We start from the raw sequence: 15,608 nt of genomic DNA on the forward strand, positions 1-15,608 counted from the left end.
AGTTTAAAAAAATGCCTCAGCTCCAGCTTTGTGTCATTCCATGACACCTCTGTCTAGACTGGGGTCCTGCAGTATTCTGACAGCAAAGGTAGCTCCTTGTGTGAATATTTTCTGGAAGGGAATTATGGACTTGGTGAAACTGCAAACCAAACAATACTGCATTAATTTGTTTTTCCAGATTTTGAATGTTGCCCTTAAACAAGACATTATTAACTGATTTAAATCTAATTTTCAAGACATGAAGCAAGGGAAGAGATCACTTTTTGAGTGAGTGACAGGAGAGTAGCGATGGGCTCTGGCATGTTCAGATCGAGCCTGTAAGGAAGGCGGCACTGCACACCGCCAATCATAGGCAGCGTGTGTATGTGCAGCTGCCAGGTGGGAAATGCCTCACTACCTATGATTGGCGGTGCGTAGTGACGGCTTCCTGGCAGGCTGGATCCGAACACGCCAGGGTCCATCACTACAGGAAAGCAAAAGAAATTATGTATTGCTTTAGAGATGTGCAATTTGTTTCGGTTCGAATGTAAATTCTGAAGAATTTTTGGTTATTTGTACTTGATGTATCTGAGTATCCGAATGAAAAAGAAACGTATTTCGTTGAAATTCTTTTAGTTTATTTGCTTTCTAACAAATTCCCAACTTTAAGAGAAATTTAAATTTGGATTGGATTGAAGAAAAATTATCGACCGATTCGAATAATGTGTGAAGAATAGCTGGTTATGAGGAGTGGGCCGGTAAGCCGATCGCCACGTCCTTAATACCAATGACTCATCAGTTGTCAGTGGGCTTCCCCCGCTGAGAGCTGAAATGTAAACAAAAGAATGCCGGTAATAGTAAAGTCAGAAAAAAAAAAACAGCTTGGGGTACCCCCCCAATCCATACCAGGCCCTTCAGGCCACACTAAAATAGAAACAAAATGGCCCTTATCCGAGCATTAATCCCTGCAGGACGGGAAAGGGGACGACGACCGATCCCCCCCCCTCCCCCTCCTGAACCATACCAGGCCATATGTCTTCAACATGGAGGGGTGCTTTGGGGCAGGGGGCCCCCAGATCCCACCCCCAGTACCCCCTACCCATTCACCAAAAAAATGTAAAAAGTGATTAAAGACAGTGCATGAGTTTTTAACAATTCTTTTATTAAAAATTAAAAAACAATGTCCCTCGATGTAGATTGATCGTCAGAAAAAAATAGAGAGAGGAAACAACCTCCAGCCTCCTCGAAGGTTCCTCGCCGAATGCCTGCTCCTCCTTCTGACATTTCCTAAATATGTAAGGGGCAGAGTTTCCGGATGTGAGCAGGTGACCCCGCTCCCTTGTGATGTCATAAGCTCAGCATGCCCCCGGTTGGTGATGTCACAAGGGGCAGGGTCCCCTGCTGACATCATTGGGTAACTTCACCCCTTACCTATTTAAGAAATGTCAAACAGAGGAGCAGGCAGTCGATGAGGAGCCTTCAATGAGGCCAGAGGTTTTTTTCGGGTATGGCTGGCAGCGTGATTGAGAATGGATCTACATGGGGGGGCATTGTTTTTTATTTTTAAAAAAAGGAAAAAATTGTGTACTGTCTTTATTCACTTTTTATACTTCTTTGGTGAATGGGTAGGGATACTGTGTACCACATACTCATTTACATGGGGGGAGGGGGGCTGGAATCTGGGGGCCCTCTTGTTAAAGGCCCTCGCCCTCCACCTGCAGACCCCACAGCCACAGCCCAGGGTTGTGGGGAAGAGGCAATTGTCCCCATTAAGATGGGGACAAGATGCTTTGGTTTGGAAGGGACAGAGCCCCCCTCCCTTCCTGACCTGCTGGGCTGTATGCTCGGAAAAGGTCTGGTATGGACTTTCAGCTATTCTTCGCACAGAATTCGAATCAGTCATTCATTTTTCGAATCATCCTGAAAATTTGGAATTCGTTAGAAAATGATTTGACAAAACAAATTTAAGCAAAACTAAATGAATTCAAAAATGATTCAACGAAACAAAATTAGTAACATAACAAATCTATCTAAATCAAAACAAATTTTTTACACATGTCTATACTGCGTGTGAAAGTGACATTATGCAAAAGTGTGCTCATGTTGGATGCTCCCAGAGGTGCCACATCCCAAATAAGTGAAAGTGACATTAAGGCTCGGTTCACATTTGAGCGATGCGGGAACGCTGCGAATATGCAGCGTGATCTCGCATCACATCCGCACATATGGCAGTTCACACTGCCATATGCGATACACAGGGGGTGTCAATAAAATGTTAACGACACCCCCAGTTTGATCGCATATCGCAGTGCGATCTGACAGTTCGCACAGAATCGGATCGCACAAGTGTGAACCACTGTGTGATCCGATTCTGAGGCGGCTCAAAAAATGCCTTATGTGCGTGTTTGCTGCGGATACGCTGCGAATTCAGCCATACAAAGTGTATGGCTGAACTCGCATCCGCACAGGAGATCGCGTGTAATGAAGGAGCAGTGCGTTCCGCATTACATGTGATCAGCGCATTCGCACAAGTGTGAACCGGCACTAAAGCAAACTTCTCACTTTGCTCTGCATGAGCAAAACACAGGTTTGCTTTAAGTGAAGTAAATGTAACCTGTTTCCATGTAAGGTCCGAGTTCATTTTCAAAGCAATTGAGCACTGCTACTAATTTTCACAACTGACTATGGGTTCCCTTCAACCTACAGTGCCTTGCGAAAGTATTCGGCCCCCTTGAACTTTGCGACCTTATGCCACATTTCAGGCTTTAAACATAAAGTTTTAAAACTGTAATTTTTTGTGAAGAATCAACAACAAGTGGGACACAATCATGAAGTGGAACGAAATTTATTGGATATTTCAAACTTTAACAAATAAAAACTGAAAAATTGGGCGTGCAAACTTATTCAGCCCCTTTACTTTCAGTGCAGCAAACTCTCTCCAGAAGTTCAGTGAGGATCTCTGAATGATCCAATGTTGACCTAAATGACTAATGATGATAAATAGAATCCACCTGTGTGTAATCAAGTCTCCGTATAAATGCACCTGCACTATGATAGTCTCAGAGGTCCGTTTAAAGCGCAGAGAGCATCATAAAGAACAAGGGACACACCAGGCAGGTCCGAGATACTGTTGTGGAGAAGTTTAAAGCCGGATTTGGATATAAAAAGATTTCCCAAGCTTTACACATCCCAAAGAGCACTGTGCAAGCAATAATATTGAAATGGAAGGAGTATCGGACCAATGCAAATTTACGAAGACCTGGCCGTCCCTCTAAACGTTCAGCTCATACAAGGAGAAGACTGATCAGAGATGCAGCCAAGAGGCCCATGATCACTCAGGATGAACTGCAGAGAGCTACAGCTGAGGTAGGAGACTCTGTCCATAGGACAACAAACAGTCGTATACTGCACAAATCTGGCCTTTATGGAAGAGTGGCAAAAAGAAAGCCATTTCTTAAAGATATCAATAAAAAGTGTCTTTTAAAGTTTGCCACAAGCCACCTGGGAGACACACCAAACATGTGGAAGAAGGTGCTCTGGTCAGATGAAACCAAAATCTAACTTTTTGGCAACAATGCAAAACGTTATGTTTGGCGTAAAAGCAACACAGCTCATCACCCTGAACACATCATCCCCACTGTCAAACATGGTGGTGGTAGCATCATGGTTTGGGCCTGCTTTTCTTCAGCAGGGACAGGGAAGATGGTTAAAATTGATGGGAAGATGGATGGAGCCAAATACAGGACCATTCTGGAAGAAAACCTGATGGAGTCTGCAAAAGACCTGAGACTGGGACGGAGATTTGTCTTCCAACAAGACAATGATCCAAAACATAAAGCAAAATCTACAATGGAATGGTTCACAAATAAACATATCCAGGTATTAGAATGGCCAAGTCAAAGTCCAGACCTGAATCCAATCGAGAATCTGTGGAAAGAACTGAAAACTGCTGTTCACAAATGCTCTCCATCCAACCTCACTGAGCTCAAGCTGTTTTGCAAGGAGGAATGGGCAAAAATTTCAGTCTCTCGATGTGCTAAACTGATAGAGACATACCCCAAGCGACTTACAGCTGTAATCGCAGCAAAAGGTGGCGCTACAAAGTATTAAATTAAGGGGGCTGAATAATTTTGCACGCCCAATTTTTCAGTTTTTTATTTGTTAAAAAAGTTTGAAATATCCAAGAAATTTCATTCCACTTCATGATTGTGTCCCACTTGTTGTTAATTCTTCACAAAAAATTACAGTTTTATATCTTTGTTTGAAGCCTGAAATGTGGCAGAAGGTCGAAAAGTTCAAGGGGGCAGAATACTTTCGCAAGGCACTGTATGTGCCAGGTCATATATCACAGCTGCATCTGTCGTGAGATAATGACAGTCATTTTCAGATACTTTGTAACACTTTTTAACTCCCTTAAGTGGAACTACAGTGAAAACCTATTTTTAAGGGCATGGCAGCCCACTTTTATTTAAAAGCAAGGCAAAGTTCATACAGATAGCTCTTCCCACGCACCATCACTGCAAAAACATAACATTCAGCCTCCTGGCTCTCTTGTGGCAGCTTTACGGCACCACGTACCTCTACGGGTCTTCCCGACCATCAAACACCTTTTGGCCTTCCTGGCTATCAAACACATCCCGAGGTTATGTTCAGACACTGTACTTTAGCTCTGCATCCTTTCTTGTAGCTCCCTAGCTACGCTTGTCCCACATGGACTTCCTCTCAGGCTTGGGCCTTCCTCTGTCCCAACCTGACCTTGATGAGCAGCAGCATCTCACATGGCTCCCTTCACAGACTCTGACTTCGCTCTGGAGGGTGGGGCCCTGAGATCTAACTCTGCCACTATTGTGAAGCCAGCACACACACCTGATCCTTTAGAGCACTTGCTTCTCCCAAAATATGGCATAAACCAACATTCTACCGAGTAGCATGTGGTCACCCTGGTACAGTTCACATACAAAAAACACCCTTTTTTGGAAAAGGGTTTGAACCTTTTTTTAGCATCTTAACTGCTGTCTGTGTCCGTGTGATTAAGATTTAATTCACTTCCTGCCCCAGGGACAGTGGCCACTGAGAGAAGGAGTCTAGGAAAATCTTCACAATAGGTTTCTAGACCACCAGAGAATAATAAACGCATCGTTTTTCAAAAGATGTGTTTGCATCCTTCATAATGTCTATGGACACAATAAGACCACAAGGTTGCAAAACACTCCTAATATTGCCATGTGTTTTTTGACCTGTTTTAAAGCAGGATTGGACAGCGTGTAGAAGAAATGGTCAGGATGTAAAAGAGAGAGGATTACCAAAGCTAGATGAGGGTGTGGGTGAGGATAATAAAATAAGATTTTAATGGCTCAAGGACACAGCCTGTGATTGACAGCTTCAGCTCTATTCCTGTGTGAAGAGGGGTGTCCCTTCCCTCTCCTCCAGCCAGCTCTGAGTTCCCCTCACGGAGATCTGCAGCCCCCTGCTTTCTGAAAGCTCAGACAAACTGTATCAGTTATGGGTTTTGAACAGTTGCAGAGAAGTGATGTATACAGATAAACCGGTACAATTTATGCAGTCAATATTGTTTAATCTCTGTTTATCACCTGAGGCTAGTCACTTCACTTGGTATATGTAGGGGTTTATTACCACCTTAAAGAGCTTGAACATAGGGGCACATTTGTATTTGGCACTGAGAGCTCTAACATTTCAGGAAGGGATAGTGACCTTTGCGATGTTGAAGTGAGCTGTTTGAGACTGAGAAATTAGGGGTTATCCTGGGGTCCCTACAGAATATTGTGCATGACAAAGGGATGGGGGGGGTGGCAAGAGAGGGTTCCCAGTAAACACATTTACACATGCTTCAGACATGAGACATAACAAATACATATTAACAATAGCATACAAAGCTTTAAAGTCCAGAACGTGGGCCAGTATAAATGTTAAGAACTCCCATGTCACAAACTCTAAACTGAGAGTATCATACCCTTGCTTGGTTGAGTGCACATCAGACTAAGTGTGTTATTGCAGTGTCAGTTGCTAAAGTAAGAAGAAAACTATTAAGTAATCTGACCTTGCAGTGAGGGGAGCCATTGTTTGGTGTCATCCGGAGAAGTGAGAAAGTGTGCCCTGCCCTGGTTTGGAATATGTAATTTGGTGGGAAAAATAAAGTATTGGAGATTTGTAGAGCATACCTTTTGTTTAACTGCTTGTAACTGTGTGCATTGCTTTCTCACTTGCATGGAATAGTCATTAGCAAATTATAGGAAGGCGCCTGGCTCTTTTTAAAGATATATCTGAACCTGCTGCCCTTTTAATTGTGAAAACAATATAAAATATGGGACGTAGATGAAAAAGGCGCTGGTGATCTTTTATATTTACTGGAATAAAACTTGTTCAGGGTAGCACGTGTATTAAATATGTATTAAAAGTGCTTATTAGTGAATAAATTATTATAATTAAAGGTAATAGATATATTTTAAAGTGCACAACTCAAAATTAAAAAATATTTCTGTTGCTTATTGGTAAATAAATATATAAATAGTTATATATAAATAAATAGATAAATAAATATATTGTACATGCAACAAGCAAATCAATTATATAAATATATAATATTCCGTGCAGCAAGCAAATAAAAGTGCTTAATAGTGCGTGCATAAAATACTCATCAAATATAAGCAGATATATTCGTGCTCTCCAGTGAAAAATAATTATATAGCAAGTGTCTCTGCAATTCGTGCAAAAAATATGCTCCTTAAAGGTGCTTCAGGTGGTGGGGTGTGACACACGTGGCCTCTTACCAGCTTCCAATGAGTCACAATGACTCCCAACGCCTGTGATCCCTTTAATTGGGTGGATCAGACCTCTCCTCGATATCTTTTGGGATGGATATCTGCTCCTACATTAGGCATGTATGGACCATATAGTCCGCATAAAGATAAACAAAAAAAGCCTCCAATAGTGAAATATTGTATGCTTTATTTGAAAATTAATAAAAAGGTATACAGTTGGTCCCTTACTATTAGTTGTGCCCTCCTGGCACTGGGCAATTCGGCAGTACACAAAATCTTTCAGTAGTGGGGAATCGTATCCGAGGATCTGCAGCTTCCTCTTAGTTTTCCTCTCACTGTGCTGTGTGCGGCGGTCGGCGAGCGTCCCTGCCTCTGCTACGAATGCCTGTGTGTTTTGCTTCCGGGTTTGTCAGTAACCACAATGCATTTCGCATCTGTGCGTCATCAGGCGGCCGCAATGTTAGAGCTCTCAACTACTCACTGCTACCTTCAGTTTGTCTCTGGGTGACCGGATTGCCGCGCTACGGACCCCGCAGCCTACTCGCGGTACCGCCGCCAGCTCGTGTGCTGTGCATCTGAGGACCTTGGCAATCACTGCCCGGTATGGAGACCTGCCATCCTCTCCCTGTGCCCCGACAGACACAATCTCCTTCCCCTCTGACACCCGGGCACCCGCGGGAGCTGCCTCTCACATCCACAGGGCCTATACTCACCTCTAGCACTCGAAGGCCTGCAGGCGCTTCACCACTCCGGCCTCATTGCATACCTGCCTGCTCTGCTCTCTTCCCGACCGGACTCCAGGCACTTTTACACAGCTCCATTACTCACTGTATAGCTGCAGCCCATGAATATGAATATTAAATAAAGGTTCCCGACCCCTGAAATATAGTGTATGGCTCTCACGGAATTACATTTGAAAATATTTGGTGCTCATGGCTCTCTCAGCCAAAAAGGTTCCCGACCCCTGTTCTATATTAATGAGGGAGAACAGGTTGGTTACTGACAAATTTTGAGCAAAAGTAGTGCTTAAGTAAATCATCCAGGTCATTTTCCTCCACTTTTTCAGAAAAACCGACCAGTCTAATGTTATTTTGAAACAGTCTGTTTTGCAGGTAGTCAGCCCTTTTCTCTGCCATTTTATTTCTCTTCCCCAAGTTAGAGTGTTTGCCTGGAAGTGGTTATACAGTTTCCTTCATCTCACTAACTCGCCTTTCCACATTGGCCACATATTCAAGTTACTGCCGGTCAGCACAGAGTATATTTAAGGAAAACCTTATTATTTTCTCCACTTTCCCTATGTGTGCAAGGTGAGATGTGTGTATTGCTTTAAGTACCTAAGAGAGCGTGGATTTCAATTCTCCTCCTTAGACAATAGATAGAGATGGGACGGCCAAACATGACCTTCTTGCTGTGTTATTTTCAGCCACTAACTTAAGATAAAGAAGATCAGGACTTGAGACTTTTTTCTTTAGCATTCTTCATGCTTGTTCCGTGTGAATTGTCCAGAATGTATCAAAGCCAAAGCTTCAGCATGACAACCAGGCAAAGAAGCATGGCAGTTTCTATGTTTTTCTCACAAAGTTTACATAACTTTGTGTAAATGATCAAGCAGGCGCTTATGGCCTTCTTTACAGCTTTCTGCCTAGTGCAGACAATATTGTTAGTGCTCCATTAGAACCACATACAGTATACACATTACAGTAAACACAGGCAAATTTAGAAATTCCATACCTCAGTTAAAGTAGAACTAAAGGCAATTTTTCCAAAAGTCCTTTTGGAAAAATGTCCCTTTATTTCCTGCCCTATAGCCAAAACAGGAAGTGAGAGGGAATCCCTGGTTGACACCAGGGTGCCCAGAGCTAATGTAGCCATTAAAGAATTTACCCTCTATCCCTGTCCTGGTAAGAACCCAGAATGGGGGGGGGGGTGGGGGTTACTTTCACTCTGTGTGATAACCGTGTTCTAATCCCTCTTCATTCAATCTAAAATTAAAAATAAAAAAATTAAAGTTTTGCCTTTGGTTATATTCTAATTCAGCTGGTCCATTAATCAGCCTGATTTCTTTAATTATTCTGCTGTATTGATCCTTCAACCTTTCCATTGGTAGAAGATTTACCTTGTGTTTTTTCTGCATGTTGGTTAAAGAAGTAGGCACTATGTATCAACAAGCATGTGTTTGGTCTTGTTTGTAGATGAAGACCAGCTGCGTCTGAAGGGTTATGACAAAACTCCAGACTTTATTCTGGAAGTGCCAGTAGGTAAGTCCATTACATTGTTTTACTTTCTCTCAAGCTTTACTAACATTGTGTTGTGTACAGTAATAAAGAAGGACAAAGCAAATCTCGACTGGAATAGATGAATTCATAGATAGCGCTTATCCATAAAATATCTGTAGTTCTATTCAACATTGCTTGAAATGGTATTTACAGTGGGTATAGTAAAGAGTCACCCCCCTTTAAAATGATAACTTTTTGTTGCTTTGAAGCCTGAAATGAAGACAGATACTGTTTTTGTTTTATCCAGTTGTATTTACTCAATGCAATTTATAACATCCAAGTAAAAGATATAAAACCAACATGTCAGGAAAAACAAAAATTCACTGATTTGGAAAGCCTACTGTGTTTACAAGGACAGCTTTCCTTCTGACAGCTCTCACAGATCCCAACCTGTCCTGCATTCACTACAGGGACAAGGGAGATACAGATGCAATTTGTATGAGGCATCACATGGTAAGCTACACTGTGAACCCCATCTGTGTTTGGGTGCACAGATGCTGGCCAATGATCTCCCTGCAAGTGAGAAAGAGTGAATCAGAGCCACCTACACTGCCAGGAGGTATTAGAGCTTGGTAGATGAGATTAAGCTTTTGGGGGGGATGGAGAAGTGAGCTCTGTTGGGGAATGTTTGTGCAGAATTGGGTATGGGGGAAAGTGGTGCAGAGGTCAGAGCCAAGGAGGGGTGGAAGTGAGATGTGAATAGCCTTTGAAAGCGAGCTGAACCCTACACACTCCTAAACCCTGCATTCTGTAAATGGCGCACTCCTTAACCCTACACTCTGTACACAGCACACCCCCTGAACTCTGCACTCAGTACATAGAGCACCCATGAATTCTGCATTCTTTGTATAAAGCAGCCCTGAACTCTGCACTCTGTACATAGTGCCTCCCTGAAGTCTGCACATTACACGCTTCTGGTATGTATTGCCCTTTTAAGATCCTCCCACTGTTATTGCAATATGGCCACACATGCCGTTTGTTCAGTTCAGCAGGGGGGCATAGTTGAGTTCCCATACCTATTGTCTGAGAAAAATAAAGCCCTGGATAAATGTCTATATTCTTACAGATACAACCGGTCCTTTGAGGGCAACAGTAATGCCGATGCAGTCCACAATGAAATTGAGTTTGACACTTCTGCCTTGGAATAATTACTGTGACTGTTTCACTAACCTCCATGTACTCATCTTGATATGGGAAAGAGCTTCGCCATATGAATTTCCCCCTTTTGTTATGTTTATTCTCATGTTTCTGTGAGGCTAATGAAGAGTAAAACACAAAAACATATATCTTAAAAAAACTTTGGTCTTCATAAAATTAGCCCATACGAAGGCAGAGCTTGCACAGGCTAATTTTCAGGAAAATTTATCAAAGATTTCTTGAACAGTGAAGGGATATTGGGTGAACGTTAAGTATTTAAATATTGAAAATCAGGGGTGTCCAACTTTCGGCCCATGACGGCTATGAATGCGGCCCTACACAAAATTGTAAACTTACCCAGAAATGTTGATTTTTGGGGGGGATTTTTTCGTAAAAATGCATTTACATTTCGCAAACAGATGTAGCTGAAGAAAAAATTGACAGTGTCTCTTTACTGGACTTTTATACAGTAAGTTTTATCTTCCCAAAAAAAAAAAAATATCCCACTCTTTACAGTCATGACTTATTCATGTCAGTTTTCAGCAGCACCTATATTTGTGAGCAACCAATTTCAAGGATGAAACACACGAAGGGAAAAATTAGAACCAAAATATCTGATGAGCTCCTTGAGAATTAATTGAGAACTGCTACTACATCCATTGAACCAGATATTGATGTGTTAGTTTATCAAAAGTGTCAAATATCAAACTAATTTTATGTTGCCCTCTTACTTTTCTAATAAAAAATATTACAAAAAAGTTTTATTACTCAGATAGGTACAATATCTATATCCGTGATCATTAACTTGTGATCTGCTTGACTTTTTCTGCTCATAAGCTATTTTTATTGTCAGTGTAATTTATGTGTGGCCTAAGATAATTCCTCTTCATCCAATGTGGCTTAGCAAAGTAAAAAGTTTGGACATCCCTGTTCTAAATAAACAAAATTAAATATTTTTACCCAGGCTTCAACTTCAAAACCTAAAGTTCGGCCCTTCCTTTTGGCACAAGATTTGACCCACAAAGCGTAGCAAGTCTTCTCCCAAGCCTCCTACCCAGAGAAGGGTCGCCCTCACTCCTAAGAGTGGTGGGGGTTGTCAGTTAACGTTTGGTTCATTTATTGGTTTCAAATGGTACAAAGCAGAATTCAGAGCTCTACCCCTCACTGCTTTCCTCTCCAAAAATAACCAAAAGCTGCCCAAGAACCGTTGTCCGCAGCAGCACCCCGAAGTTGGGTCTATTGATCCTTGCTGTTGTTCAGTCTGTTGCCACAGTTCTGTTTGCCTATTATTTTCACCCTTCTCCTGCATTGTTTGGGGACGTCTCAGGGTCTATGAATAAACAGCCTGTGTCCTGTACTGTACGATTAAGATAAGAGGAATTTTGATCTAGATCTTGGAGTACAGTCCACCCTTCCTTCTAATTCTTGGTTACTCTGCACTGCGTGCTACAAAACTCATGGTATGGGATAGGTTTATAGGTGAAGCATTTAGAGGACATGTCCTTGATTGCCAGTGTTCCGTTACCTGAAGGCACCAGCCTAATGCCCAGGTTCTATGAATACTCAGCCTGTGTCCTTTACTGTACTCCAAGACATGGAAGACACAATAAGTGAAAACTCCTCTTTTTTTTTGTGTACATAATAGGATGCAAGTCTCCCCTCTCTGTTCTCATGATTTGCTCCTTTTTTCTTGCTATTAAACAATTTTATGCTACAATAATATGCTTCTTAGGAATGCTAAAATGCTGCAATGTCATTCATCTTATATCTATTAGATATTCAGAGGATTTTTGTTAAATCTCTCCTAAACATCAGGGCACATCATGTGTGGTCAAGCTTAACTCCATTCTAACTCGGTATCCAGCCTATTGGTACCTCCCCCCGGAACCATTCAGCTTAAAGGCTGATTTTTTACCCAACTTGTTACTGTTACACGTAAGGGCAGCAATCAGAAAATTCAGCTTAAGGGCCTGTGTCAATGGCATCCATTTGATGCCACTGATCGACTTATGTACAATCTTCCTGTTGGGTTTTTCTCGCTCGATCAATGCTGCATGCTGTAGCCTGCAACACTGATCAGTGTATTCTGACACTCCGCTGTCATAAAACAAAGACACAGTGGGGAGGATTGCAAGTGTGTAGATAGGGGAATCGTCAGTTTTTTTAGTTAAACCCACTGGTTGAAAACTGACTGCTCTATGGGCTGCTTAAAGCAAGGATCTTTAACCGCTTACAAGCTAATATGATGAACTCACAGTGATTTGGAACAACCGATAAAAATATATGTAATTTTTCCACCTCCCTTCCATTGCACTTTAAGTATTTTACTTCTAACTTGGATCTCACATTTAGATATTGTGTTTGCTCTGCAGCTGTGGATGGACATGTTATTCACTGGATTGAAAGTAAAGCCTCCTTTGGCGATGAGAGCAGTCACCGCATGTATCTACAGGAGCAGTTCTGGAGCTACTGGAACAGGTGAGTCTTTATCATACCCTAAAGTTGACCACACATATTACAGTGTGGTACAATCCATATAACCGCCTTTGGATTTACCAACAACTGTTTAGTGTGCGGTCCTACCAAAATAATCCATTCAAAGTATACTATGTCAGGCACTTCCTCTATTATACAGTTATCCATGATTGTACAATCAAATTGTAATGTGTGTGGCCAGCATTAGGGTGGAACTTGTGGCACTGTAAACTTCTCCTGTTACTGCACCTATGCTATCAAAATGTCTATTACAATAACTTTGACTAAACAACAACCACAGCCATACCATTATCTGTTAGCCCAATAAACCCTGCTGCTGGCCATGCTATTTATGACCCTAGGTTCCTATAGTGCCTAGATATGAAAGAAATATATTGGTATCATTTTGATTTGGTGTGTCTATGGCAGCTAGGCAATTAATATTTGCCATATCTTCTGCTACAACACCCTCCCCCCCCATTTTTCTCTCAGCACACTTCTCTAAATAAACAGGATTAAATTATTGTAAGGTCTCACTTAAAGCGTAACTCCACTTTTGTTGAGAAAAAAAAAAACATTCCCCTCTTGGCGATCTATGTACATAACAAGGATTTAAACAAACTTTGTTGCAGATTCCTACCTTTTGTTTTTCTGTAGAAATCACTGTGTGTTTGTATCCATGTGGTAAAGTAAGGGGCCTTTCACACAGGCTGTTCGATCAGATCCGTCAGTTTTTCAGCTGGACAAGATCAGATGCTCCATGCACCCCTATGGAGCAGCAGATGTCAGAGGTGACATCTCCGCTGACAACACGCTGCTATCCGATCCAATCCTGCCTGTGAAATCCAGATGGATGGAAACCCTGCAGTCCGCGGCCCATTTTATTCCAATCTCCCCATAGAGGAGAGCGGGGGTCTGACAGGTCTGTCTTTGCAAAGTAAGCGGAGACAGACCTGTCATCTGCCTGCTCAGCGGGGATTGGCGGATGGATCCCCTCTGAGCAAAACAGTGTCCGCCGGGCGGAAAGCCCGTGTGAAAAGACCCTTAGTCTAATTGGAGTGGTTTCCTAAATATCAACCAACTGTGCCCCTTCAGGGCTCTAATGAGGAAAGCTGCTAGGCCTGCATCCCCTTACACGTGATTTCCTATGGAAAGTATCTCACCAAAAAGGACATTTTTGTTGCAGGGGATGCCTGAAATCTGACTTGTATCTTAGGGAAAACTTCTGGGAAAATTAGTGAGGGGGGGGGGGGGGAGGTATTCAGTACACATTCTGTGTACAGACCACCTTCAGGTAACCAAATTGCATTGCATTTTTTGAAAATTACAGAGCTGCAGATTGAATAGGAAAGCTAATTTTATTTAACATTCAGTAACAATATGATTTGTGTCGCAATTGTATACGTTATGTTATTTTTTCTTTAATTTGCTATCCCCCCCCCCCCAAAGGTGGAGTTACCCTTTAAGCCCTGTACACACGGGCTGAATGGCAAGCGATATTAGCCAGTTCAATAAAAATGGCAGACATTCGGCCCGTGTGTATGGCAGCCAGCCTGACAAAAGCCGGCCGTTTTGGTCAGCTTCTTTAGAACAAGCATGCTGGAAAACCAGCAGCTGACCAGCTCCTGATCAGTGCGCTCAGCCGATGGCTGAGAGAGCTGATCAAAGTGTTCTGGTGGGGGGCCCATCCCCGTGTCAGAATACAACAGCCCAGCAAGGGAGATTGCTGTACTAACGTTGGATTGTTAGTACAGCGGCTCCGACTGGAGCTGACAGTTTATTTTCGTTCAACAAAACAACTCATAATGTGTACCAGGCTTAAGAGTTGCAGTTGGTGGGCAGCAAAAAGGCAGCAAACGGAGGGTGTTTACATGCCGTGGCTGTGATGCTTTGTGCCCACAACAAAGTATACCAGACATGTAGCCGATCAGGCTTCAGAGGCAAGAAAGATTTTTTAGATTTGAATAGAATGTTGAGGGGATATAATTTCCGTCAGGTATTTTTTACGCCTTTTTGTACCCATTAGGGAGATTCACTTTCTCTAATTGTCCTGATCACCAGTTTTGCTGAGAATGAAAGTGAGTGTAAATCCAAATATTTGTTGGTACCAGAACAGGAATAGAGGGGATAACGACATCCAATGGGGACACTTGTTTTAGTGACTGCTGAGAACTCAATTTGGAAAAATCCCTCCTGTTGAGTCTACAGGGCAGAAAGTAAAGGGAAATCGCCCTACGGCCCCTTTCACGCTTGTGTGACTTGTCCTGCGATTTGGGACTGCAAAGTCTCATGACAAGTCGTACTCCATGATTTCCAATGAGTACCGTTCATATCTATACGACTTCAAAGTAGTCCGTGCAATACTTTGGGACGATTTTATTGCATTTTCAGGTCCAAAGACCTAGGTATTGCTTCAAATCCAGGTAAAATCGTGGCAACAAAATCGTGGTAAAATAGCTTGTCTTTTAGGTCGCATAAGTGTGAAAGGGGCCTAAAGGGAAAAAATACAGAAAAAAACATCCTTACAGACATTTTAACCCTCCCCTAATGCTTTAGATATATATTAAAGCATTGTGCTTCTGTTTGGATGCTGGGGTGACCTATGTTTACCATGCGAAGTACTTTTTATTAGTGCAGTCTATATAATTTAGGAGGATGACCAAAGAACTTTTAAATGCCATTTATAAAAGCTGCAGCCAAGTACAAAGAATTGGACGAGTCAGATGTGTATTGGCATGTACTGACCGAAACAACAAAGCGACAACTGGATTTGTTGTGTGATTTCTCGCTGTTATTTTCAGCAGGTGTCCCCGTATGTTTAAGAATGCATTCTCCAGTTTTTATGCTGATTTTTATTTTTTGTATTTAAAAAAAAATCCTGCTTGTGGAGATCCCAACAAAACATACCTTTTCCTGGGATAAATTAGAATGCATGTAAAACGCATCAAAACAAACTTCATAA

The 15,608-nt window shown here is 42.1% G+C and overlaps 1 protein-coding gene across 2 annotated transcripts in view; it reads left to right on the plus strand.

Moving 5' to 3' along the window:
• CDIN1 (CDAN1 interacting nuclease 1) overlaps nt 1–15,608 on the plus strand; it is a 685,937-nt gene that overhangs the window by 423,441 nt on the left and 246,888 nt on the right. For both annotated transcript variants that reach the window (XM_082275090.1, XM_082275091.1), the window contains 2 exons: nt 8,951–9,016; nt 12,544–12,649. In XM_082275090.1, the coding sequence (XP_082131216.1) occupies nt 8,951–9,016; nt 12,544–12,649 (172 nt within the window). The remainder of the gene's footprint in view (nt 1–8,950; nt 9,017–12,543; nt 12,650–15,608) is intronic.

Source organism: Pelophylax lessonae, assembly GCF_965119305.1.
Source record: "Pelophylax lessonae genome assembly, chromosome: 13".
In the NCBI taxonomy this organism is placed as follows: domain Eukaryota; kingdom Metazoa; phylum Chordata; class Amphibia; order Anura; family Ranidae; genus Pelophylax; species Pelophylax lessonae.